The sequence below is a fragment of the Netta rufina genome (genome assembly GCF_964035555.1).
Source record: "Netta rufina genome assembly, chromosome: 4".
Lineage (NCBI taxonomy): Eukaryota > Metazoa > Chordata > Aves > Anseriformes > Anatidae > Netta > Netta rufina.
In genome coordinates, this window is record NC_140127.1 from 52,472,668 (window position 1) to 52,498,476 (window position 25,809).

The window sequence follows — 25,809 nt, forward strand, 5'->3', positions numbered from 1 at the left end:
TTGGAGGATGGTACTCCATTGATGTTTGAGAGGCAAGCTCAATTACTTAAGTCACATTTATCTTCAGCAAATTGGAGCAGCATATTTATATACCAATTACAGGCAGAGATTTCCTTTAAATACCTACTGTAAACAGTCCCTTTTACTTACCTCTACCAAGCTGAACTTTAATAGACCCATTTCAAAAAAACAAACAGAAAAAGACCATGAACTTAGTATGATAGCAGGCAGTAGATAAAATGCATGCTCAAAGGTAATATTTCAGAAACACCATTCTGAGGATAGCACTTTCAAATTTTACGAGTAAATTCATTTCCCCAGATTAGGGATTGTGCATAGAGCCTTTAAAGCAGAAAATCAAGGCTGTGCACAACATTGTCACCTTGCACCTGGAGCAGCGTGCAACCGTGAATGTCATTTCTGCCTTCTTCTGCACTGTCTAATAAACCCTCTTGGTGCCGCTGCAGATGCACTTACTGGGCTGCAGCTGCTGTAGGGTGGGCATCAAGCCCAGACCAGCGGTGGGCCAGGACAGGGGTCAGGGCAGCAGCCACCCACCTGGGGATGCGCCCAAAGGGCTCCCGGGTCCTGCTCCGCCGGGGCTGCCCTCGGTCTGCTGGCTGGCTGCCGGATCCGCTTCCCCTGGGGAGGCCTGCAGAGGATGGAAACGCAGTGAGTGCACTGGAAATAAAAGTATGGGTTAACTCTGTAGAGCAGTGCTCGCTGCTGCTTCGTAATGTGTTGGGACCAGGCTGTTTTAGAGCTCGGTAGGGAGCTGTGCACTGGGGAGCGAGTCTCTGAGCGGTATGTGCTGCTCTGGCACCGAGTCACTGGGCTTTAATCTCCTTTTCTAAGCGTTCAGCAAGCAGCCATTATGCAGTTGCTTTGGAATAGCTCATGCAAGCTTTTAAAATTGGAGGATATCTTGAATTGTGTTAGCTGGAGATAAGCATACATTTCACCCCTGGTTTTCTCTTCCAGAATAACACAAAAACGTATGCATCAGTGAATACCCAGCACATTCAAGGGCTTTAAAAGTGGCAAAGTAATTAAATACTTCCTTTATTTCACGGTTGTCTAAACAATCAGTTATCTGAAGGGAAAAGGCAGAGTTGGTAATAAAGGTAATGAAATACTTGAAATGTTATTGGGAAAGGACTGAAAAAAATGGTGAGACCATATCAAGTGAATAATCCAAATCGTTTTGAAAAGCCAGCTTCCTGACCCAGGACAAGCCTGTTGCAGAGCTAAACCACACCATCAAAACAGCAGTAGCATTTCAGCTGATTTATTCAGCAGCTTCCCCTTTATATCTGCTTTCCTGGTAGGCAAATCAGGAAAAAAAAATGCAGCAAATCAATGAGCTACCGCGCGGTGCCTCTAGCACATGAGAGAGCTAGAAGATGGCGCATCCAACTGAGGAAGGAAAAAAAAAAAGAAGCAGAGTACATTTAGAAATGAAAAGCAACGCATTTCAGAAGCGATCTTTGTAGACTCCCTTTCCTGTCCCTCAATCTTATTAACAGCTGCGAGAGAGGAAATGTGCTGAAATTTCCTCTTTTCTGGGGGCAGGATTCACACCTCTGCCCTCTGCGCAGACACTGCCTCCCCTCCCCACAGACGGCTGTGAGCCTACGGCCCGCATCCACGCAGGCCCCACGGGCAGCAGGCCTGGGCTCCCCCAGCGGTGTCACCGGGACGTCTGGTGCAGTGCCAGCAGGATGCCAGTGCCAGCAGGCACCTTGTGGGCACACTTTGACTTCAAAGAGCTTTGCTGTTAGCAGTGGGAGCAAACCCCTGCGTCTCTGCTCCTCTCTGGAGGGAAGCGTGCTGTGGCGAGGGGCAGGGAACGTGTCTGGGACAACTCCCTGAGACCAGTCCTGGTACAGGGCTGTGGCCAGGGGCAGTGTTGGGAGGCAGGACAGACACCAAGTGACAGTGGTGAGCGGCTGGAAGTGGCAGTGTATCCCCTCTGGCACCTGCTGGGGATGACTGCCCCAGACAGGGCTTTCTCCTCAGTGCCTGGTGCCTTCCCTGCACCCTCACCTCTGCCCACCGAAGTCCTCTGCTCCAGGCAAGGCGCAGGTGGCAAACCCAGACAAATGCAATAGGTTTGCCCCTTGTCATTCTGCTGCTCTCTTCTTCTGTATAACCCACTTCGCCCTTCCCCAGCTCACCTTGATGCCAGCCTGTGTTTCAGTGAAAGCTTCTGCCCCTTCCTCTACCCCAGCAAAAAAAATACCACACCTAAAGGTGTCTCCTTCAACCTCAGTTCTGGCTCCTGACAGGACAGCAGCCACTACTGGGAATCTTCTGTTCACTCCCACCCTTGTGCAATGCAAAAATAAGTATTTCTTCCTCCACGAGGACAACCAGGCAGTATAACAGGCTGCCATATCCATCCTTGGAGGTTTTCAAGACTCGAATGATTAAGGACTTAGCAACCTGGTCAGCTCCTATAACCAATCCTGCTTTGACCAGAAGACCCTGCTGGAGACCTACAACCTGAATTATTCTGTGATTCTACAACCTGCAGTCCTCCGTTAAAACTAAACAAATAGCTATTACCAAAAGCTCACTGTTTGCCCTCTACAAAGTATATTTTCACTGGAAAGGCAAAAGGTACCTACCCGATAGCTCTATTCATCATTCCAAAGTACAAGCCTTCCAATGAAATTGTTTCATGTTTCAATTATTAATATTTAGATTATTATTATGTAAAGCAACGGAACTCACCCTCCACTCTCAAAAAGCAACTGCTGAAACTGAAAAATTAAAAGGCTCAGCAAACACATGGAGCCAATACAACATTATCTCCTCCAGTTCTAGAGTTACCTCAGGAACCTACACTTGGTGCTGGGCCACACTGCTGTCCTGCGTAAGTGAAATCTCAACTAAATCCAACTATGATCTTACTATCCAGTATGGAGGTTGAGCTAGTTATATACAGATGTTATTTATAGAAATTCTTTCAAAGAGGAGTAAAAAAAAAAAAAAGGAAGAGCTACTGCTTGCTGCAGGAGAATTGATTTTGGAAATGACATACTGCAGAAGCCCTGCTCCTGCTCACGAGACTTGACTCTTTCTCCTCCCTATGCTGAGCAATTAAATGTTAGCAACATAAAGCTAAAAATATAAAACTGATTAGTAAGTAATTTACAAAAAAAGATTAAGTGAACTTCACCGGGGAACTCTCATTCCCAGTGTATCTAATTCTATTTGTAATACCAAGTAATGTAATATTATCTAGTATTTTATCCGCAGCTGTAAGATACATTGTAAAAAAATCATGTACTGATGGAGCCGGTAAAATGTCTTTTCTACCACAGACTACCACTTGCATTTCATAAACATTTTGTAATCAAAGCACAATGTTACCACTGAATATAAAAAAGCCATTAAAACATTCAATTGCACTTGGGAAGATTGTATTTTGACATGGGCTCTGAAAAACACCTTAGTGAGTAATGTTCCTTGGGCATTTCAGAGCATATCTGAGACTTTGGGATGGAGGACCTCTGCAGCCTGTCCACACCACAGCTTTCATGTGGGAAGAGGCATCACTGCCTCTGCTGAGGGTACCTAAGAGGGAAGCTCTTGTGTAGTATTATCAAACTCCTGTTTGGCATGACAATATATCAGCTCAGTTTGTGGCCGACAGGATCTTTTATCCCATGGACTAGGATATCAATCCAGGTATTTCTTGAGCTATGATCCTATAAGCCAGAAACAGCCCCATTGCCTACTGCTGTGGCAGAACCTTTCTTACAAAACCCTAAAAATACACTAACTAGGAACTCAGAAACACTGAACTTCACAACTGCTACAAGAATTCAAACTCCAAAGGAAGTTACAGCAGAACTTTATTAGCCCTTATTGTAAATTAAGTCAAACTGCAGGTCAGTTAACACTACTTGTACACAAAATCACATAAAATGGTAATACTGTATTTTCTATGAAAACATGACAAAACAAGCTGTCTGGAACCAGCAAGAATGCAGAGAGCTGGAAGAATCAGGTGAGAACTACAGTGTGAATTCCGTAAAGTCACTCAGGAATGAAATTGGTTGCAGTATCAATAGCCACATGTACAAATTACCCAATGCATCCTTTAAACTTCTATGATGGAAATTGTATATGTATCAGCATTTTACAGGTTATACTCAAAGCCTTTAAAATGTCATACAATGATTTTCTAATTGAAGCTAGCTTATTCTGTTGCGAGTGGTAACGCTGAAATGACCTTGGGCTGCCCCAGGTAAGTGCCTTGCATGCTATGCCAGTGCAGTGGTGCAGCCAGACACTGCTCTGACATGTTAAATCATCTGCCCCTTTCACTGGCAGCTAGATAATGCTATAATCAGATCAGCTATTACAGCCAAAGACCAGGGTGGATCAGTAATTGACAGAGAAGCCTTCAAAGTGCTGCAAGAAATAGTGTTAAGAATTCTTGTTAGAGTCATTTTTGCTCGGTATCACTGCTCAATTGGGCAAAAAATAATCTCCTATCACTTGCAGACACTGAAAATCAGATGGGGGTCTGCGTGATGGGAGATATGGATGCTAAATTCATAACCACATCGCAAGCAGAGTTCTGTTCTACCCACTTTGAAGTTTTGTTGTTCTTATTTCTCACTCTAACCCTTTTTCCCTTCAGGTAGTCCAGCCTGCCCTGCATCTTCCCATGTATGGTTAAGGAAAAGCTGTCAATCTGGAATATATATACCTTACTCTGCAAGTGTTTCTTGTAATGAATCAAAGAACAAAGACTTGTCTTACCAGATATGTACAAATCAGGATTTCAGTCCTGCTCGCTTGTAGTTTGGCCAACAATCCCCAACCACAAGAAAGCTTATACTTTAATCTCAGTTCAATCAGTGGATTTTTGAAGATGAAGGAGAGTGTTACTTGGATATAGAAAAAAAAAAATGTTTCTTTTGTGCCAAGCATGCAGTGAGTAGAAACGGACAAGTTTAAGCTGGCTAACTAAAAATTAAAAGAAAGCCCAAATCTCCCCACCACCACCACCCCACCCCCATCTTTTTAAAGTTGCTGTCTATATTTATTTATTTTTTGGTTGATCAGAGCAAAGCTATAATTAGAGCTATAACAAGCCAGTAATTTCTAAATGGCCATACAAAGATTAGTTAAAATAAAGTGGTGTTACACACTGACAAATTAATCCCCCTACACTAAAATCTGCACAAATATTGTTTTAAAACAAAACATGTATTTTGCCAACTTCTAATTCAAAGAGTAAGATGATACAACTTCTCAGTATTTGTAATGTGCATAACTGCTATGTATGATAGAAAGAAAACACAGCCTAATGGCTGAAAGACAGGACTGAAGTGAGGAGATGATTTTCACGTTGTTCCTGGCATTGCCTCTGACTGATCAGAGGATTTTGAGCATGTCAGTCTTTGGGCGTCTGCCCCAGTTTTTGCAGGGGAAAAAAAATAAAAAAGAGGTGTGCTTTACCTGCCACCTCTCCTAGCTGCACATTGTTCCACAAGCACCAGTGGGATACTTCCATCCTACTCATAGGCCAAATTTACCCCTCCTAGCAAAGTCAGCCTTGAATCAGAGGCAAAATATAACTACTTTGAATAAAGGTATGTCTCCTGTAAAATCCTCCCAAAATCTAAGTACTTTGTATACACGATACAGACACAAGCCCAGTTTTTGGAAAATATTCTTCTTTACCATGCTTCCCACCTGCTGCAGCTTTTTGCATCCCATTTCATAGTGAATCCAGACAGGAGTTATTAATATTTCCCAATCAGTCGCTGGTCACCAATCATTACAGGGTTCGCATGTATGTGGGGGTTCTTTTTTGTCTGAAAGACAACCTACATTGAGGTATGGAGTAACCCATACAAAATGGTTCTTACGCTTCTCTAGCTCCCAAAAAATCACACTAGCATTTCAAGTGGTACAACTTGATTAAACTTTTTTCCAAAATTCAGGCCAAGAGAGCTGTTGAAGTACAGCTGCACAGCATCTTCCCGTATTGCAGACAACGCCTGAGGCCAGCCGGACAGATTTAGAGCAGGGCTACACAGCTTCAAAGGGAAGGCTGCCAGGCAGAGAGAAGACAGGACCGGTCAATTTGACAACTGAACTGAAACAGCAGGGAAGCAGCCGTAAGAGGGATGGAGGAGGAAGGGGCATGCAAAGAACAGGAAGAGAATCAGATGAGGAGGACAGAAGGGCCAAAGGTAATATCTATATGAAAAGGAATATGAAGTCTCACAGCAAGAGAGTCTGGGCAGAAAGTGAGCTAATAAAATACATAAAGAAAACTAAGCTAGGAGCAACTAGAGGAAAACAAAAACAAAGCAACAAAAACTAGAAAGAGCATCTCTTAATAGACAGAGGAACTGGTGCCTGTGAATCTTAATCCAAGCCAGGGAAGGACAGAGCTAACAAGTCTCTAAACTGTATAAATAAAGGAAAGTGTGCAAACAAAGGCAGTGAAAGCAAGTTTAGAAAAGACTTTGAAACGTGCTCCATTGCATCTGTTTGTATTTTTTTTCTTAGCAGAAATGTAGTTGCTTCTTCCACTTCAGACAGCTCTGCTTCTTCATCTTGGCTGCCTCCTATCCCTGTTTGCGTCTTCTCCTCTTCTCCTAAAAGTTCAGTAGGGTTAAACATCAGACAGAAACTTTCTGAGTGGGTCAAACTAAACACATGCTTAACCAAGCCCCTACAAAGAAAAACTTTTCTTGTGAAAAATGCTACACCAGTCTCATAAAAAGATGCAGTGGCCAACTGAGCTGTTGCCTCATGAAAGATCGTAACAACATCACCACTAGCTAGAAGACAGTCTTTACTTCAGCCTTGCACAGGTTTCTTGCAGCTGGAGGTGATAAAAGTGGCAGCTTCAGAGGTCTTACTTCCAAGAAGGTGTTTTATGAGGAGTGTGACAAGCCCAGATGGCTCTTTTCTTTCCAGGCTTGGATTCCCAGCCTTCCTAGGAGAGGCTGTATCTTCCGAGATGAGCTCAATACTCCAGACCGCAGATGCTGGCTGACATCACTGTTATCAGTTGTTCACAAACCAAAGTAAAACAGGGACAGGGGGAAGGCTGAGTGAAGTGACTCCAGGTAGCTGCCCAATTCCAGCAGGTAAGCTGGCCCCAGCCTGATGGCATCTATATGGAGATGTCTGGCAGGGCCAGCCTGTGCCCCCACACCAGTGAGGAAGCCAAGTGTCGGTCCCATGCTCCATCTCTGTGGCCTGGCACCTCAGCCCTTCCCATCCATGAACTAGGGCATTCCTGTACACTTGACTGAGCTAAGTTGCTGCCTGGAAAATTAAAACTAAGCATCTGGGTACAGAGAAGCAAGTATTTAGAAGGAAACAAATCAGTGAATCTTATCTCAGGCCAGCAAATTTGCTTCCAGCCACAGGCAGATCTCCCTCTCTCTGCCCCCATCATGCTCAGTGCATTCCACTTGTTTGCCTGCGGTAGACTCCCTCAAAGCAACCTCCTCACCGTGCTTTGCCCTTGACATGCCTGACACACACACCTTTGTTTGAGGCTGAAGTGCCTGGAGTAATTGTAGTGATTTGCACTACCCAGTCACATTAATGATCAAATTATGAAGCTAATGATAAAAAATCCTTTGTTGGAATGGAGAAATAGCACCATTTGGGTGCATGCTCATTCTCTCCAGATGACTTCACCATTAAGCACGCTCAAGTTTACAAACCAGGAGGTTATTCTGCAAACATCAGAGTTGCAAAGAATCTGGGAATTCAAGCAGTTCTGCCTGTTTGCCAAAATCACCGTGAGGGCTAAGACACTGAAAGCAGAAAAATTAGAATTCAGCTGGCCACATCATCACCAAGACTATAGAAAGAAAAGGAAAGGGCATCAATCAGGTACAAAGAGGCCCATCAAACAGGTACAAAGAGCCCCTAACAGTGGCTGCTACTGCTGAATTTTCTCTCAACTCTTCCACAACTCCTAAAAACGGAGACAGTAATATTTATGTTTTGCTAATTTTCTGATCACCATTGTTATTGCTTCTAATCTATAGCAAGCTGTGGCCCCTCTCTGCCCTCCAAAGGTTCCCCTTCCCAGCTCTCCCAGACCAGATGCAATGCCTACCTGGCTTCTCCTTTGGGACCAATTAATTCTGAAGCAAGAAATCTTTGCTCTGCCATCCTGCAAATCATTCACTCTTGCCTATACACCAATTCCCCCTGACAAGATCAAGTCTGTGCTCAGCGCACATCCCAGCTCCCAGCTACTCTGCAGCAAGTAGACTTCAAAGCCCATCTGTCTGTGGCCAAAGACTGCCATGAAGCAGGGAAGTAAGATAAGACATAAGCCCTTTGGCATGAATGAACCATCCCTCCCTGCCCACTCCCTGTTATCCACCTGGCCGATACTTGGAAGAAATCTGAGATGAAAGGAAAAAATTATCATAATCCACATTTCACCGCATCTCTGATTCTCTTTGTTGTTACACAAAAAAGAATGGCTAAAACTCCCTGTCCTGCCACTTGTTGCAATCCTTTAACATACTTTATTAGTAGTCCAGTCCTTATTTCTTGTTTTGTTTTTAACCATCTACTTCTGTGATAGTTTTGTAGCATCTAGATTCCTGCTGTGATATGCTCCAGTTTTTTTTTTCTGCCTTTCTCTCTGGGGAGGTGGGGGAGAGAGATGAAAAGGTAAAATTAATTTGTTTCTTTGATAAGGCAGTTAAGAAGCACATTGGCCCCTTGGAGTATTTCAATAACTTATCCCCTTCTCTAATATTTCTGAGAGGGGAATAAAAGCTGAATGCTCAAAACTGCCAGCACATCCACATCCTCATTTGAAAATTGAAAACTGAGACTAATTATAATGGCTCACACAGTCCAATTATGTTGCTGATCTAATCAGCTAACATCAGGAGAAGAGCTGAATAAGCGTGCACAATAGCTGGGACACAGAGTCAATTTCTCCCTGGCCCAGTACATTTAAAGCATGCTTATCAGCTGCATGCCATCCAAAAAAAAAAAAAAGAAACGTTGGCTGCAAAAAGTTTTTGAACCTTCCCTTCCCATTTCTCTACCCACATCCCAGAGGAAGAAACCTTTAATTTACAAAGGATTTTTTTTCCTGGTCTGGGCACACCCTCTTGAAATAAAACAAACATAACCACTTGGGTTTCATTAGTTAGTGATTAAATACATTACGAGACAGAAAATTGGCAGAGAAAGTAAGGCTGGTTTGTTCGTGTTGCTCTTACTGTTGGCTCTTTGTGCACACTCTGAGTGGCAGGCCTCTGTAAACTGAGCTCAACACTTGTGGGGTCCTTCTTCAACTCTACCGGGGGCCTGTCCCCTCTGGCTACTCCATCAAATTTCAGAGATCTGCTTGGCGATTGAGTAAATATTACTGTTGTACACTCTTTATCCTTTTCTTCAACTCCGTTGAAATTCTCTCCATTCACGCTGACTTTTCCATCTACCTGCAGAATACAGTTAAATAAATACATGGAGGAAATTAGCATTCAGAGAAATTTAGGAAATTAGGACTTCAACACAACATTACTATTGCTGTTAACACAGTCTACACCATCAGTGCAGGACAGAGCCAAGCACACATTTCAACAGGCCAAGATAGAAGAAAACCCCAGTCTGTGGGGTCATAAAATACAGACAGAAGTTCAGGATATTCCTGGATTTCCCAGTTTCCCACATTTCACTCTCCCAGTAACTTACATGTACCCTTTATGCACATCACATACACAGTGGATTTTAAAAGAACAATGCTTTAAGCTATACTTAGACTGAAATTTTGGGGTTTTGCATCGTGTCGTGCAAGAAGCCAGCTGGTTCTCCAGGATTAGTTACACCAGCGAGCTGCTGTGCAGTCTGGCAAGCTCACCACAGCATTACTAGCACATGCTTTCTGAAGCACTGCTGGGTGAACTCTGAAGGCTCAGGAGCAGCAGAATATATCCATTTGTTTCTGTACTTTTCATAACAGGGAAGTGAGGAACCAACAAATAAAATTGGGCATTCCACCTTTTCCATGAGGTTATAAAATAAATAGACACTTTCCCAGAAAATGATTTTATGCAGTCATCATGGAGATGAGAGAGCAGAAACAGTTTAACTACTTTGTTCTCAAGGTTAAGCCTGCTCCTTGGAGGGCCTATATTCCCCTTGAGGAACTCCTAAGCAAGGAAGAAAATACATAATAAGCTCTAGCTTCTTCCTTTGCACTGACACAGTTTTCTCTCATCAATATGTTTTGGATGGGCACAGCACTTAGAAAGTCACTTCAGTTTGGCAGGCTGTTTGTAGAAGTCCAGGTATATACACAGAGAAAGTCCCGCTCCAAAAAACTCGTGTGACAGTCACAGTAAGAGCCCAGCTGGGATCTGCAGAGGGACCAGAAGAGCACAAGGTATCAGTAGCACCATATAGCTCCTGCCTAGCTACAGCAGAAAGGTTTATAGGCTTGTCAGCAGGGCTGAGTTTTGGAGAAGAGCTTTACTACTCTGCACAGAGATCCTTCCTTGCAAAAGGATCATCACAGGAGACAACACAAAGGTGATGGAGAAAGTACAGAGAGACTGCTCTGCCACTAATTGGACTTTGGGGGAGTAACAGCAGAGACCTGTGATTTCTTAGGGAAGCCATCGGGATATATGTGGTGATGAGCCATGTCAGGGCTCTCCACAGGTACTGCATAAACAAAAAACGTGTAAAAACAAGCTCCAAGGTCTGGCTTTCTGTGGGAACTTTTGGCTTACTTCATTGCTATTGAAAAAATATGCAACAAGTGTCAAAACTGCTTTACCAAACTGAGACATGGTTTAAGAGAAGTACTTGCCAGTTCATCCTCCCTGCCCCACTCCTCTGTTCACTATTCACTTATCTCCAATACTCTGCTTATTGAGTAAACAGCTTAGATACCTCAAAAGCAGCACTCCAACTTAGTATATGTGATTGGTGCTGTGCTAAGGGCAAACCCCTCCTGTTAATGTCTTGTATATGTCCAGAGACCTGCTCTTCATCTGAGGATGAGTACTGAGAGGCCATCTCCAGGGCGCTGGGCATCCTCAGCTCTGACAGGAGGGCAGGGAGGTGCGGGCAGCTAGCACCTCACACAGCCAGCTCCCATGCTCTGCACGTGTTTCACCCGTCCTGACTGCTTTTCAGATGGAAAGTTCCCTCCCTTTCCTCACTGCCTTCAGCCACGCTGCACAATCCTTGGTTTATTTCCAACTGCAAGTGTGGGCAGACGCTGAGCCCCAAGTCTTCTGGGATTGTGTGCTGGATTATCTGCTAGAGAGGTGGGTCATGAAAGACCTCAGAAATATAAAAGCCAGAAAAACACTGGCAGGCCACACCATCGATTTTAATGTCTCTGTTTAGACTAAGACATTTCTCTATTTATATTAGGGAGGAAAACCAAATGTTTGAATGATCAGGACAGATGCCCCAGCTGCAGAGTTAAACAAACATACTCCTCTCCTGATCTGGAGCAAGTCAACACATTGTCACTGGAGCTGAGAATCATCGACAGACTGGTGATTCGTGGCAAAATAATGCTACAGCTACATAACAGGGAATATTAGGATATACGTGTATAGGGAATGGTTCTTACTAAGACAAATCTCACTCCTCCACATCAAGATCTAGACAGATGTTCAGTGGTGGCTAGGGTGGAGAAGCATCCACGTGTTAGTTTCTCCCTGTATATGTGAACTATGTGTGGATTAACATAAATGTGATGCATACAGGTCTTGGACCTGTGAGAAAAAAAAAGGGAAGGGAAGGGAAGGGAAGGGAAGGGAAGGGAAGGGAAGGGAAGGGAAGGGAAGGGAAGGGAAGGGAAGGGAAGGGAAGGGAAGGGAAGGGAAGGGAAGGGAAGGGAAGGGAAGGGAAGGGAAGGGAAGGGAAGGGAAGGGAAGGGAAGGGAAGGGAAGGGAAGGGAAGGGAAGGGAAGGGAAGGGAAGGGAAGGGAAGGGAATCCTACTTCCATTCTCCATATCCACCCAGTCCAAGGATATACTCCCAAGGTTTTATATCCTAGTTTCAGTATTCTCTGAACCCTCCCGTCCAACACTCCAAAGCCTGTATCTGGGTCCTCATTCAAGGCAGCCCCAATTTTGTCCAAATTCTCTTCTTTTATTCCCATAATCTTTCTCTAATTCTTGCAACCTAGTGCAGCCACTCCACCTCTCTCACCAGCAGTTCCCAGTGACATCACTGCCCCAGTACCAATCTGTTTTCCCTCAATGTGCATGGGCACCTTGTATGCCTTCTTTACTCCAGTGAAGCAGCTTTCCCCATTAATCCCTAGTGAGAAGCACGCTTAGGACAGAGAGCATCTCTGGGCAAGCTGGTTCTTAACCCTGAAGGAGTAGTGACTCTCTGAAATAGATGCAGACTACAGTGTTTCAAAGGCTTGTGACTTGGCTGATTGGGACAGACTTGTCTGGGTGTGGCAAAATCAGATCTTTGACACAAAAGCCAGTTCAGGTATTGCTCCAAACATCAAGGCCTCCAGGGACCCCACCCCTGTCCTTTTGTTATAAACACAAACAAACAAAAAACATGACAACATACTCTTCCCTAACCTCTTTCTCACAAAATGCCTTGCTTTTATCCTAGAGGCCCCCCATTTCTCTCTTTTTCCCCCAGACAAATGTAGACTGATGGAAAATGACCAGCACAAATACTCCAGGATCAAGTTCCTCAGAAGGATGATAGCCAAGAGAAGACCACTAGGCTGGAAAGCACAGTGCATGAGGCTGAATTTTTTAACATCAGAATGTTGCTACGATTTTTTACTTATATTGCATTAAACATTTACATGCTGAGATGATTTACTCAGGACTTTTTTTTTTGCCTCCCATTTGACTCTGAGGAGTGCAACATATCCTACCTTAAAGTTCTTTAAAACTTCCTGTGTATTTTTGGGCTGAGAGTAAGGCTTGGGTGTCAGCATAGGCACAGCCTTGGAGACAACACTTTTGCTGGGAGATGTGCGGCCTGTCGAACCGCTGGGCTCTAACTCAGCGGTGGGCACAATGGTTGCTTCAATGGTGGCAGTGAATTTTGGAGCAGGCAGCGACTGTTGCCTTAAGTATCTCAGAGGATTCGGGTCTTTCAGTGGGGAATCTGGCTCCACTGAATGACTTCTTTCCAGGATTTTTGGCATCTGCAGACGCTCGAGGACAGCTTCGCTAATGGTGAACCTTTCGATGTACTGCTGGAGGATGCTCTCAGCCTCCTCCTGGGACTTGGCATTCTTGTACGCCTCATGAAGCTCCCGCTCTCTTCTCTCTCTGCATGGGAGAATACAAGAAAGACCATCACATTAAAATTAACACTGCAAATCATTCCTGCTTCCTCTGCTCCATTGATATCCTTCCCTCTCCCCAACTCTAGTCCTGCAGGTCTGGCTGCCCACAGCTACCTATCACCGAAGAAGCACACCACAATTTCAGACATACCGCCGCACTTCAGTAAAATACATACTTCTCTTCCACAATTTCTCGGTAGGTTTTGATGCTTTTTCTGCGCTCATTTGATCCATCTCCAGACAATAACCTTTCCATTTTCTTTCTCTCAGCTTCTTTTTTTATTAAATCCTGGGAAGCACTCCTTCGACGACTCTTCCACCGAGCCAGGTCCTGCGGGAGAAGGAAGGCAGCTGAATGCAGAGTTGCAAACAACTGAAAACTGGCCATAAGAAATCAATGAACCCAGTCAGCAAAGCTCTGCAACGCGCTTGGTTGGCTTGAGATATGAGAGAGAAATAAGACTGTGGTTTGTATCCAGCTATGTAGACGCATTCTTGTTGAAGTAATGATTTTATTCTGTTTGGAAGCTGCTTGTCTACAATTGTCCAGAGGACCCAGCGATTCTGGTTCTTCACTTCTTATGTGAAACCAACTTGATACTAAGACACAGAAAGCCATGGGGGATACCTGCTATGGGCACCTACATCCTGCATCCTGCTTGTGTTATGAATTCACAAATATCAGAGGGTAGAAAGACAAAATTTGTTTCACAGTAAAATATTGCAGCAAACAAGTGTTTCTAAGCTGTAAAATTTCGCTGCAACCAACCAGGAAAGGAACAAAATTTTACATGTAAAAAATACCCTCTGCAGAACTTTTGCAATAAAAATAACTTCATAGGAAACTGTAGGGGCATGTTTGTCATTAACTTTACAACATTAGGAGATTGGGATACAGACAGTATTTCACGCACTCTAACAAATTCTGGTTTTAATAAAAACCAGAGATTCTGTACACACACTTAATTCAAAGGCTATTTCATTAATTACATGGTTTTCCAAATATTTTAATTGCATTTTTATTGGTAAACAGCAGAAGGTACTGCAAGCATAACTTATTTTATTAAAACCAGGAACAAACCTTGTCACTTTTAATTTAGCTTAAAACCACAAATTATTGACGTTACACCCAAGGGAATGCTCATTAAAGTATTTCTTCTCATGACCTACATATATCAGTCCATAATCCCCTTCTTGAAACATGGCCTTTCATTTTCTTCAGTTACTAATTATTCTCATTGAAGTACAAAAGCATTTCTTTATTCAGCTACTCCCATTATTGCCTATTGTTTGGAAATTAGTTTTTCATTAGCAAATTTCATAACATAAGCCCTCCTCCTCTTTTTGCAATTAAAAACCAGACGTTTATCTTTTCCAGCTCTGCTGCTTTAGAAAAACAATAATAATAAAACAAGCTATGAAACTGTTAATTGTTGGCAAATTTACAGCATGGGCATATAACAAATATGAGACCATGAATGTGGTGTTGTCTCTACAAAGCCCTCTGAATGCCAAGGACATTCCAGTACAGGAATTTTTAGTAGCTCTTCAGAACTTTTAGTTTGGCGTGTAAGGTGCTGAGGGCCTGGAAAACTTGCACACTTTAGCTCAGAGGATTTTCCATTCAGCAGCGAAGAGTCCTCAAACCTCTTGAATTCCTTTGGACTCATTCTTATCTCTGCTGGGAAATTAAGGCTTCCCACACATACAGACCACTCAGTTGAAATCCTTCATTGTTCTACAAAAAGTTATTTATTAGTTGTGTATACTGTTCTTTTGGGGGCTTCTTCTGAATTTTCTATAAAAATGTCTCTAAGATGTTTTGTAGCAGCTGTCCTTATAATTGGAAATCACTGTACTAGCTGCTTGAAGAGATTTAAAAATAACACAACTCAGACAGTCCTCATTGAAAATCAGTCTTTAGGAATGAACAAGACTGATACTGAAACTGCTGGTACTAACCTACCAGCAAATCATGAACAATGTTTTTGTGTCCCTGTTGATTTGCTGAAGATAATGCAAAAATAAAAAGGAGGGTTTGGGAACAGTTTGTAACGCAAGCAGGGTGTACCTAACTTGAAGGGTAATTTGTTTGCTTGGATAAGATGGAAAATATTAGCATTTTCTGTATCTATTCAATTTATTAAAGTCAAATCCAACCTATACATTTATCACCCTACTTACTCCTATATTTTGTCACTTCGGGCAATTGCTAATTAGAAACTTGGAGAAATCAGTGAATAGAAACTGTTCTGCTTCCATTTTTACCTACAGTTTAATTACATTTTATTAAAAAGAAAAATACCGAGTGCACCTGTGTGTTGTATAAAGTACACCCAATTATGACCTTCTATGCTTTTAGCAACAACCTATTGGAAAATGAAAAAAAAATAAATAAAAAAAATAAGATCCTGTTTTTATTACAGGGCAACTGTAGGTTTAGCAGGTTTACTTGTTTACTTTTTTTGCCCAGCTAGCAGGCTTCAGCGCCAGTGTTGCAGACAATGTTGTACACTCACATCTTGCCATCTGGTCTCATCCTCTTTCAGCTGGTTGTGTATGTTCTGCAGTTTTTCATGGCGAGCTTTGCTGTGAGGCTGAGACACAGCTTCTTCTTCACATCTCATGTCGAACATGCTCACACTCCTAAATGGTGAGGGAATAACAAGAAGGGCAGTGTTATTTGCAAGCTTATGTTCCCTCAACTTTCTTAGAGCTAAAGCCACATGAGGGTGCTACAGCAGAATCAGACACCTGCACCGTTACGAAGCTCCCAAAAGCAGCAGTCCCCCAAAAGGCCCAGTCAGCAGCCATATGACTTCCACGCAGCACTTCAGGCACTATACTCCTCAATTCTCTCTTGTTTTCATTAGCCAGCAGCACCTTTATTTCTCACTACGAAGCGAAGCGTTACCACCAACACTCAGTAGTTGTTAAAATCACTGTATTCAGAGCTGAGTTCAGAGTATTTAACTTTTTGAAGATGTTTCCCACTGAGCTTTCACTGACCCCTCCAATTATACTGCAGACAGCAGCTTCCATTTTACTGTAAAACAAGAGAGGCTTGAGAAGTACACTGCAGGTAGCATGGCTGGCTAAATGCTACAGAAACCTGGAGAGCCTGCCCAGAGAAGTCCATGCAACACAAACAGCATGTTGCTTCCTCCTCTCCCTTCCCTGCCTCGAAGGAGCTCAATGCTATCAGCACCAACTTATTAATCCAGCCAACCTAACAAAGGCAAAGCCGACTGTACAACAAACAACCGTAATCAGGACAGAACAGTTTCTTCATACACATGCTATTTCTGTCCCTGACCTTTGGAAAGCTAAAGGAAAAAAAGGTCATGGTTTGAGATTATACAGCCATTCACATTATTTAAAGATCTCCACATGTAGATAATGGACTTACTACTCCCCCGTACTACCTATTATTAGTAAGACATGACCTCAGTTGTGCCATTAAAAGCAAAAAAGCAAAAAGAAAAAAGCCATGCAGCTCCACATGAGGTAATTTCACTGCAGTCTTCAAATGATCATCCATAGCTTTAGGTGAGCTGACTAGCAGGAGAAGCACCAAATGAAGACAAATTTGTAGGCAACTGTGTATGCAGTAATTAAAGTGAATACACGTGGAAAGCTGTGCATATACATATTTAGCTGTCATCTTATTCAGGCAAGCACAGATGTGAGCGACCCACTTTATAGGAAGAACTGAAAGGCCTGGACAGTGGATGGAAAAGGACATGCACAGTTCCCATCCCATTAGTAGGCATTTATACAGAAATAAATGACAGAACACACACCCTACTGCCTTTAAGCATGAACAGTGAGCACATTACCACGCTTCATCCCTTACACAGAGTGCTGAGGAGGGGTACTTTGGGATTCTCTGTGGGTAATTTACGGGATGCATTACTCAGGATTGGATTGGAGCACTCTCAAATAACAGAAGAGAGAGCAAGTTTTGCTGTTGTTTTTAAAACTAAAAGCCTACTAATGAACATTTCCATACCAGCCATATTTTGCAGACTGCTGAGGTAGGTTGGGAGACAAATAGCATAATAAAGACACTGTTGCTGTTTTTTTTTTTTTTTTTCCAGTTTAAGTGCTTTTGAAACTTAGTAAGAAAAGCCTTTAGTGTTAGCTATTTGCTTGCTGGGTCTAACTGGTTGTGTTCCTTCTTGTACCTTTCCCTCATGTCAAAGAGTATTTCTTTCACTTAAAGTAAAAGAAAACAGAAGACCCAAAATGCTGATAACTGGTTCTAGTGCATGAGGACTAGTCCTTGGTCATTTGGGGTGGGAGAATAAAGATACTTTCAAGTAGGAGTCCTGACCTCCTAATGAAAGGCTAGTATGTTTTCCCTGCATTCACTCAGGGTACACAAAAATGGCAAAACAAAGGTTTTATGGCTATTAATGCAATAAAAAAGGCACTCTGGAAAAGGCTTCAACCTACAACAGGACTGAAACCATGCACTACAAGCCCACATGAACCTTCTATTCTAGTCATCACCTCACACTGCTCACCCTTCACTGCCATGGATAGCCACATCTACCAGATGGGTTCAACCTGGTAGCCAGATGAACCCAGATGGGTTCATCATGGTAGCCACAGCTACCAGATGGGTTCAACCTGCCGTCAGCCTAACGTCAGCTCTGCAGTAACAGGTTATTGTGTACATCTGGCAAGAGAGCAATCTGAAGAAGTCAACTCAAAGCACTGTTCTCCGCTCTGAGCAGCATATAACAGGCATTATCGAGATCCACCTCATTTCCTCAGGACATGGAAAAGGCCACCTGAAAGGCCTATGTTGGTTTCTCTGCCTGACACATTCATCCTTAGAAGAAAATTGAGGCCAGAACTCTCTGGGCTTCTGTCAGAAGACACTTTCACTATGAGTCTGACATCATTTCTTCCGCTTTCTTTCTTCCATAAGCTACAGATGACTCCAGTCTGCAACCATCACCTGCATGAACAGAGCTAGATTTACATCTTCCTTAAACTGCTGGGTCACAGGCACACAGGTGGGAGATGTAACAGTACAGAATTCCTGAATATGAATTTTCTGCCTTGAGCAAGGCTAAGGGGATTGCATCCAAACTCTGGAAGCGACAGGCCCTTCTGGTGATCAGCGTACCACATCTGCTGCTTTAACAAAGGTCTGGGAAAAAAAACCACTGTGCAGACCAACCTATTTTGAAAGGCTAGGTCTTTGGGATGATGTGAATTTTTAAGTTACACTACTATATTCTTGCAAATTACAGTTGTTTTTGTTAGAATTATAATACAGTAATACTTTTAAAAAATCTGAAGTATGAGATAAAAACGTCTTCATAGGCTTGAGTGTTCAGACCATTTAATTTAAGAGTCTGATCTATGGTAAAAAATCTCTTTTATGAGAATATGTTAAAATCCTTATGCAAAGCATTTATTATGTGGCTGCATTACCACTTATAAACATACTAAGACTTAAGAAACCCCAACAAAACATAAAAAAGAGACAGGCTGGCTAAAGGATCAGACTCTAGTAAACAAATACTCAAATTTCTCAGACCACTGTAATTCAATTGTTGGGCTTAAAGTATAAAGCATAAGCCTAAATGAACACTGGGTTGTCACACTGCCACCAGAATTCATCCCATCTCCTAGGGAGGTGAGGGACTGGTCAGCAGCAACACGTTAGCTATAGGGAAGGCAACTGCAAGGGGAAGAGAGAGATGCACTGCATTTCAACCACATCGAGTTAACCTTCTTGTGCCTCTCCCGCTTCAGAAGAGACCATATTGCCAACACTTTACCACATAACAGCATGCCCAGCTACACCACTCTGTATTTTTTGCTCTGCATTTTTCGAAATCTGGAGAGAAATGAAGATGCCCCAGGATAACAGTGCAGTCCCTGCCAGGTCTAAAATGGCTCCCACATCTATACTGGGGAGAACATAACAGGAATTGGAAAGTGACAGGAACTGGAAACCTGACAGAGGGCCACAGGAAAGCCTGGGGAGTGGAGAAATAGAAGAGGGAACCATGAGCAACCTCTTGCTGCCCCCCAGCAGAGAACTATTATCTTATGCAGTGCTCACATTGTTGTACTAAGCCTTTAATTATGTCTGGGGAGTCTCCAAGCAATCACAGTGCCTAGCCAGGGTTGTCTCTTTTCTTCCAAATTACACTGAATATTGCTTTTACAGGAGTTGGAGACAGCCCTGGGCTGCTGACACGATCTGATGGTCACTAACCAGCAAGGGGAACACTGTCAGCCTAACAAGGGGGTTTCTAGGTTCTGCTGCTAGAATAAATAGCACTGAGTCTAGGGCTCAGTTCAAGGCATGGTTTTCAAAGGAGACTTGACAAACATTTTGGAAGCATTTTAAGTGTCAGTTCAATTTATTTTTCCTACTCGTGAGACACATTTTATTAGATTCTTCCTAAGTACTTCATCTTCAAGAGGAAAAACACGATCTTACATTTATAAGAAATTTAAAGACAATTTAGGAAGTAGTTGTTCTATAGCACATCTGGCAAGGATGATAATAAGGCTTGAACATTTATTATTTTGCCTTTTAAAACAAAATTGGAATCGATGTGCAATAAACAATGTGATTTGTTCACATCCTTGCTACTCTCACATTATACAGCCAAACACTTTTTGAAACACTCTTTGAAGGCATCTCCATGTACTTTCTAAAATGTTTGCATTTGATACAGACGTGCGAAACTGTGGGAAATGTGAACAGATCAATCATACAGGTAATGCTTTATGAAATGGCAGGAAAGACTCCACTGTGAAGTATAATATTGCTGTGTTGCTATGCGAGTTATACCTCATCTCTTGATTTCATTGAAAAGATTTCTACTTGAAAATGATCACATTTACTCTATGGGCAGAGGACACAGGCTGTGCACAGCATAAAGGAAATACATCTGCATAGTACAGGTCTTGTAAAGAATATTCAGTCCGTGATTCTAGCCTTTATCATTAGAGGAAAGGTTGAAAAATATATATGAGTCTCTGCATACACTTGTCATTAAAATGAAATAAGAAAACCCTCTCCGCCATTTCTACTTTGTGATTTAATCCAGGAGACAGAGAAGGTCATATGCATTTCTGTGAACAGAAGGATATTAAAGACACTATTATGTGGGTAGTCCCCAACTATTTCTTTGCTTCTAAATGACTGCGCTTTGTAAGTGAGAATAGCTAATACATTCACTGAGCTGTTTAAATGACATTGCGTATTATTCTGAACTACAGTTCACATGCATCCACACACAATAAAAATGTTTAAATGCAATAAATGTCCCAGTCCTACTACTTTTGCAAAATGTAAAACATTGAGGTGAAGTGCTTAAAAATTAAGTTTAGCATATTATTAAATTACTCCCAACGTAGAAGGGATTCAAAAGAAAGATTTAAAAATACAATAAAGGAACAGCTAAAGATATATTTTCCTGATAATTATTCTGAAGATCACAATGAATTTTATTGTACTTTGCATTTTCCTTTTTCTTCCTGGTTGAGTTGTACAGGTCATACTTTGTGTTTTTTTTCCCAGTACCCAGCCCAGATTCAACCCAGTTGTCCTTACCCATAACTGATTAGAGGCAATGGAAATTCAGAAGAAATACAAAAGAAAAGAAAAAAAAATAAAGGAAGGAAAATAAGAAAAAAAAGAATAAGGCTTTAAGCAACAGCTGCATATTAGTGTTATGCTCAGTTTTTATGGGCTTTTATATATAAATTATTTTTAGCTGCAATGTAAGCCATATTGCATTCAATTTTTCAGTGCTTTTCTGAAAAATTTATTTGCTGGAACACTGCAAAATAATAATGAGGCATCAACTGCATTTTAAATTAGTAGAAAGACTGGAAAGCATGCAGTGTAAGTTGTTTAAAACAGAATCTTGTGAACACAAGACAACTTACTCTGCGTCATCAGACACAGCAGTTCTGGGGCCGAATCTACAAGACCAAATACAAAATTAGAGTGTTGGTAAATACAGTAAATAGTAATTGCAACTGGACCCATCTGATTTGGGTAATGTTTCGTTGAACATCCAACCTCTACTACTAAAGCATACCAAAAGAGAACCAATCATGCTGTTCAGAGATAATGTATTCAATACACAAAACTTACCTAATCATCTGATGGTCAAACTGCCTAAGAAAACTGCCCATCCCTCCCTGACTAATGCCCCAGTTATAAAAATGTGCTATGGTATACCTAAACTGGGTTTAGAAATGAGTTAATGAAAATAGACAATATATTGACATTTACATTAAGTGGCTCACATGCAATAAATGGAGACAAAACTTAACAGTTACATTCCACAGTAGTGCTCAAGTCACCATTATAGTAGGGTAATATTTTTGTTTGTTTGTTTTTTGTGAAGCTGAAACAAAGGTACTGGTAATACATATGTCAGTGCATCATTCACCGAAGTGCCTGTCTTGTTTAGAGTCATGCAAATGACATGTTTGTATCTGGGATTTATCATAAAAGAAAATAAAATACAAAAGTTGACACTGCAGCATTTTCTAATCACGGAGAAGCAAGACACACATGTCTAAAGATGCCCAGCAGAGTCCAGTTGAACCTCTGCTACTCATAAGCAATTTTTTTTTATTCACATAAACAATGCAATCAAATATTTGCTTTCATAGCTGTAGAAAAGAAAACAATACATTATACAGATATTCTTTTTGTTTCTCAGAAGTGTGTACTGGCATACAATATTTTAGTTTGGACTGAAAACACACCAAGCAAAGCAAAATCTGAATTCTGAAGTATGCACACAGTAGGAGAGCAAGGGGTGTACAAGCTGCGTGGTTCACACCATACAGAGCTCACGTTTGCAGATGCTCATCCTTGGCTGACAATGTTTCATTTTTGTTTTCCTCAGGAACCTCCTGAAGCTTAGACATTTGATCAGGGTGGACTTCATTAAGGCTATGTTCACCCACTTGGGCAGTACAAATAGTATCGTCTTGTCCAGCAGGAGGGAGATCGCATCTTTCCTGCCCTTGCTGCTCTTGTTGAGGTAGCATTACAGATTTTCCAGAGCTAGTACTGCAGACTTGCAGACATTTTTCAGGCCTGAGTGAGCCAAAGGCAGCAGTGCAAAGAAATGTATTAAGCAACATTTGAAAAATCACATATACATAATGAAAATAATAGCTGTAATTTAACAAAAAACTCACAAACCGAAATAGCTGACAAGCTAAATGAGATAGGTGCATAAAACTTAATTATAACAGAGTCAAATGCTTGTACTTCTATTTTTCCATGCCAGTAACATAGATTTCCCTGGACACCCCAAAAGATTAAAGCTTTATGTACATATTCAATCTAAGGTCACTTCAACATCAAACCACTGTTCAATTCTACAGTACGTGACAGTGTTTTTCTTCTCCCGAATAAGCTACACATCAATTTTTCATCTGCATATGCACAGGTGCACATGTACATGCTTCGCATGTACTTTGAAAAGCCTGAGGAGTGAGAACTTTCCAGTCTTGCTTGCATGTGGCTCAACCAGCCAATGCACAACTCTGTTCAGAGGTTTACACCTCCAACTTCCCTGCATAGCCCTGCTCATCTGAGTAAAGACACCAAAGCTTATGGGGGGGAGCTAGTTTCAGAGTCTTCTTTTCCTGTCTGGGGGTCACTGGCACTGGCTACGTTCTAGACAAGCATCTAATCTACCATATCCAGCACGACTTTCGTGCTGGAAATATTTTTAATGATTAGCTCATATTCAATCAGGAAACTCTTCAAATATAACACAATCTTGCTATGTCTATCTATTGTCACACACTATCAGAGCTTTGCATCTGCTAGATCTCTGGTCTGAGTTTTAGACAGCTCTACCAAAAGGGCCAGAAAACCTGTGCTGCCTATCAGAGCTGTTTGAGCAGGAAGAGTCAGCACAATTTAAGGACCAGTATGGAATAAACCTCTGCTGGGCCAACAGCAACTCTTCCAGATCAAGAGATCCAGACAAACAGTCCACAGGACTCACTAAAGGGAAAGAGAGAAGCAACTTCCTTACCTCACAGTTTTCTTTTCAAGTTCTCTAGCTGTGCCCTGCTTAGTCTGCTGCTTTGAAAATGGCATGGGAAGGAACTGTTTAACACTTGGCCCCGGCTGTTTGAGAAAAGCTCCAGTTCTTCTGGCCAACATGTCATCTCTTTGCGGGTCTGGAAATTTCACTTTGTTTTCTGTTCCACCACTCTGCTGATGAGGGATTTCAAGCTGTTCTTGGCTCTCTTCTCGTGTTACAGTGCTGCTCAGAGAGACAAGTGACACTGTTCCGTGATAATGCTCACTGGTACAGCCCCCAGGCCAGCAGCTGCTGAGGCAACATGGGGTACTGGTACTCAAAACACAGCTGCAGCGTGATGGACAAGTAGGCATTTTTAGCTACAGCGCAGGGAATGAGAGCAAGAGGAAACTAAATCGAGTGCCACGCTTATGTAGGAGATATGTTAGAAGGTGGGGATTGATTAAAAATATATGCAAGGAATTGTTTGCTTAGAAGCTGGCATTAAAGTCTGGAGATTGCAAAAGAAATCCCCCCAAAAGATGAAAGACTGTTTTCATGCTGGACGGCAATTAACAATTGAAGTACTTAAATATTATGAAAGAAAACAGACTGTTTTATGTTCATAGGATACATTCTTGTAAGTAATTTCATAAAACAGAGCACATGCCATGATGAATGAGTAAAACACATCTTTAAAGGCTGCGCGAAGAATGGAATAACATTGCTGACTGATCTCAGCTCACACCACACACAAACCAGGCATGAAGCTCAGAGGGATCTGCTTCTGTTCTCTGACCTTTCTGCTTCCCATGGAGTCTTCAAATCCTTCTCACGAGCTACTGCCTCCCCTGGCCGCTGCTGCAGCAGGTGAGGAGTTACTGGCAGGGGAGGACAATACATATGAACGGGGCTCGTGGTACGCCTCTGAAAGGTCCCCAACCTCCTAACCAACATATCATCTCTCTCAATGTCTGGCAAATGCTCATCACATTCTTCCTCGGCGCTTTCTTGCTGTTTGTTTGAACCGCACAGGGCTTGCTTCTCAGAGCCGATGGAAGTGGCAGGGGCGGGTGACAGCGTTCTCCTGCGACATTCATCTGTACCTGACTGCGCTGCCTCACTGGCAAAGAGGTGGTGAGGAGGGGTGAGACAGACAAAACGTTTCCAGGTCAAATGAGGCATAAGAGAAGCCCTTCAGCTCAGTTTGCAGACGTTTTATAAACACACAAACTTAACTGAATGAATTGCTTGCTAAATGCACTCATCAAAAACTCTTGCTACAGCCACAGACTAAGCAATTAAAGAAAAGCCAAATAAACGTAAGCTCTATTAATATGTTAACTTCCCAGAGCTGCAATTCTCTTCCAGATGAACACCAGAAACACAGAGCGCCTTGGTTTCAGCATTACATCTTCAAAAAGCAAGTAAATCCATTAGGACTGAAGAAAACATGTTTTGAACACCACTAAGGCCAGAAAGCTGAATGCCAAATCCCTAATGTATTGAAAGCAGATGGAGAAAAGCTGCGGGAGTTCAAGAAGCAGAGGGCTTTAAAGATAGCTCAGGTTCTGAGATACCAGTGGTTTCACTGATAGCCAGAAATGTTGAGGTAAGCTGTCAGAAAGCATACGCACAGCGTTGTTTTGCACAAGCCTAAACACATTAAGGGACTGTGGAAGCGTCAGATGACTTCTGAGCAAGGCCGTGCGTGTCAACAGCTCTGAGGTGTGTGCCACAGTCCACCCCCATGCAGAGCGGCCTCTTGCGAGACCAGGGCTCGCTTCCAGCTCAGCGGTGCTTCCTACACCACACCAGTACCTGGGCTCGCTCTGTGGCTTGGATGCTGCATCGAAACGGAGCCTGCCAGTGGCTGAAGGAGAGCTTTCAACACCAGAGAGGATCTCCACGCTGTCTTTGCTGCTTGCCTCTTCTGCTTCACCCCTGCGGGAAGCTCTGCCAATGCTGAGCCTGTCCCATTTCTGTTGATCGATCTCAGTTACTGGCCCAAAATGCACGAACTTCTGCTTGGGGCCACCAGCCTTTTTGTTTGCTCTGGCTTTGCGGACAGCAAAATCGTCATGGGCTGCTGCTTTCACTGTGACTTCAGCTGGTGGAAGAGTGTCACTGGGACATTTGAGATCTTCTTCACTAGTCAGAATGAGGAATAAAAGAGTCCCCCCCCAGATGAGACCCCAGAATAAAGCAAATTAAATGCTTCTAAGTTTAAAAAGGGGCTTTATTTTAAAATGCAAGGACACAGGTACAGAGAGGTAGGGCACACTGTGGCCTGACAAATAAAATCCAAAGATACCAAGGACCAAAGATACTGTTTACCTGCTAGGAAAACATCTATGAAAGTCCTTCCTTAGAGGAAGGACCATAGCATAAAAATAGTTCCAGAATTAATACTTTACCCTAAAAAAAGCCACG

The 25,809-nt window shown here is 42.5% G+C and overlaps 1 protein-coding gene across 2 annotated transcripts in view; it reads right to left on the bottom strand.

Annotated features, from left to right (window-relative positions):
* LIMCH1 (LIM and calponin homology domains 1) overlaps nt 1-25,809 on the bottom strand; it is a 172,317-nt gene that overhangs the window by 22,814 nt on the left and 123,694 nt on the right. For both annotated transcript variants that reach the window (XM_084286398.1, XM_084286397.1), the window contains exons 12-21: nt 25,198-25,527; nt 24,176-24,499; nt 23,386-23,619; nt 22,185-22,430; nt 21,260-21,295; nt 15,847-15,973; nt 13,504-13,658; nt 12,908-13,310; nt 9,252-9,473; nt 559-652 (exon numbers count right to left, since the gene is read on the bottom strand). In XM_084286398.1, coding sequence (XP_084142524.1) covers nt 559-652; nt 9,252-9,473; nt 12,908-13,310; nt 13,504-13,658; nt 15,847-15,973; nt 21,260-21,295; nt 22,185-22,430; nt 23,386-23,619; nt 24,176-24,499; nt 25,198-25,527 — 2,171 coding nt within the window. The remainder of the gene's footprint in view (nt 1-558; nt 653-9,251; nt 9,474-12,907; nt 13,311-13,503; nt 13,659-15,846; nt 15,974-21,259; nt 21,296-22,184; nt 22,431-23,385; nt 23,620-24,175; nt 24,500-25,197; nt 25,528-25,809) is intronic.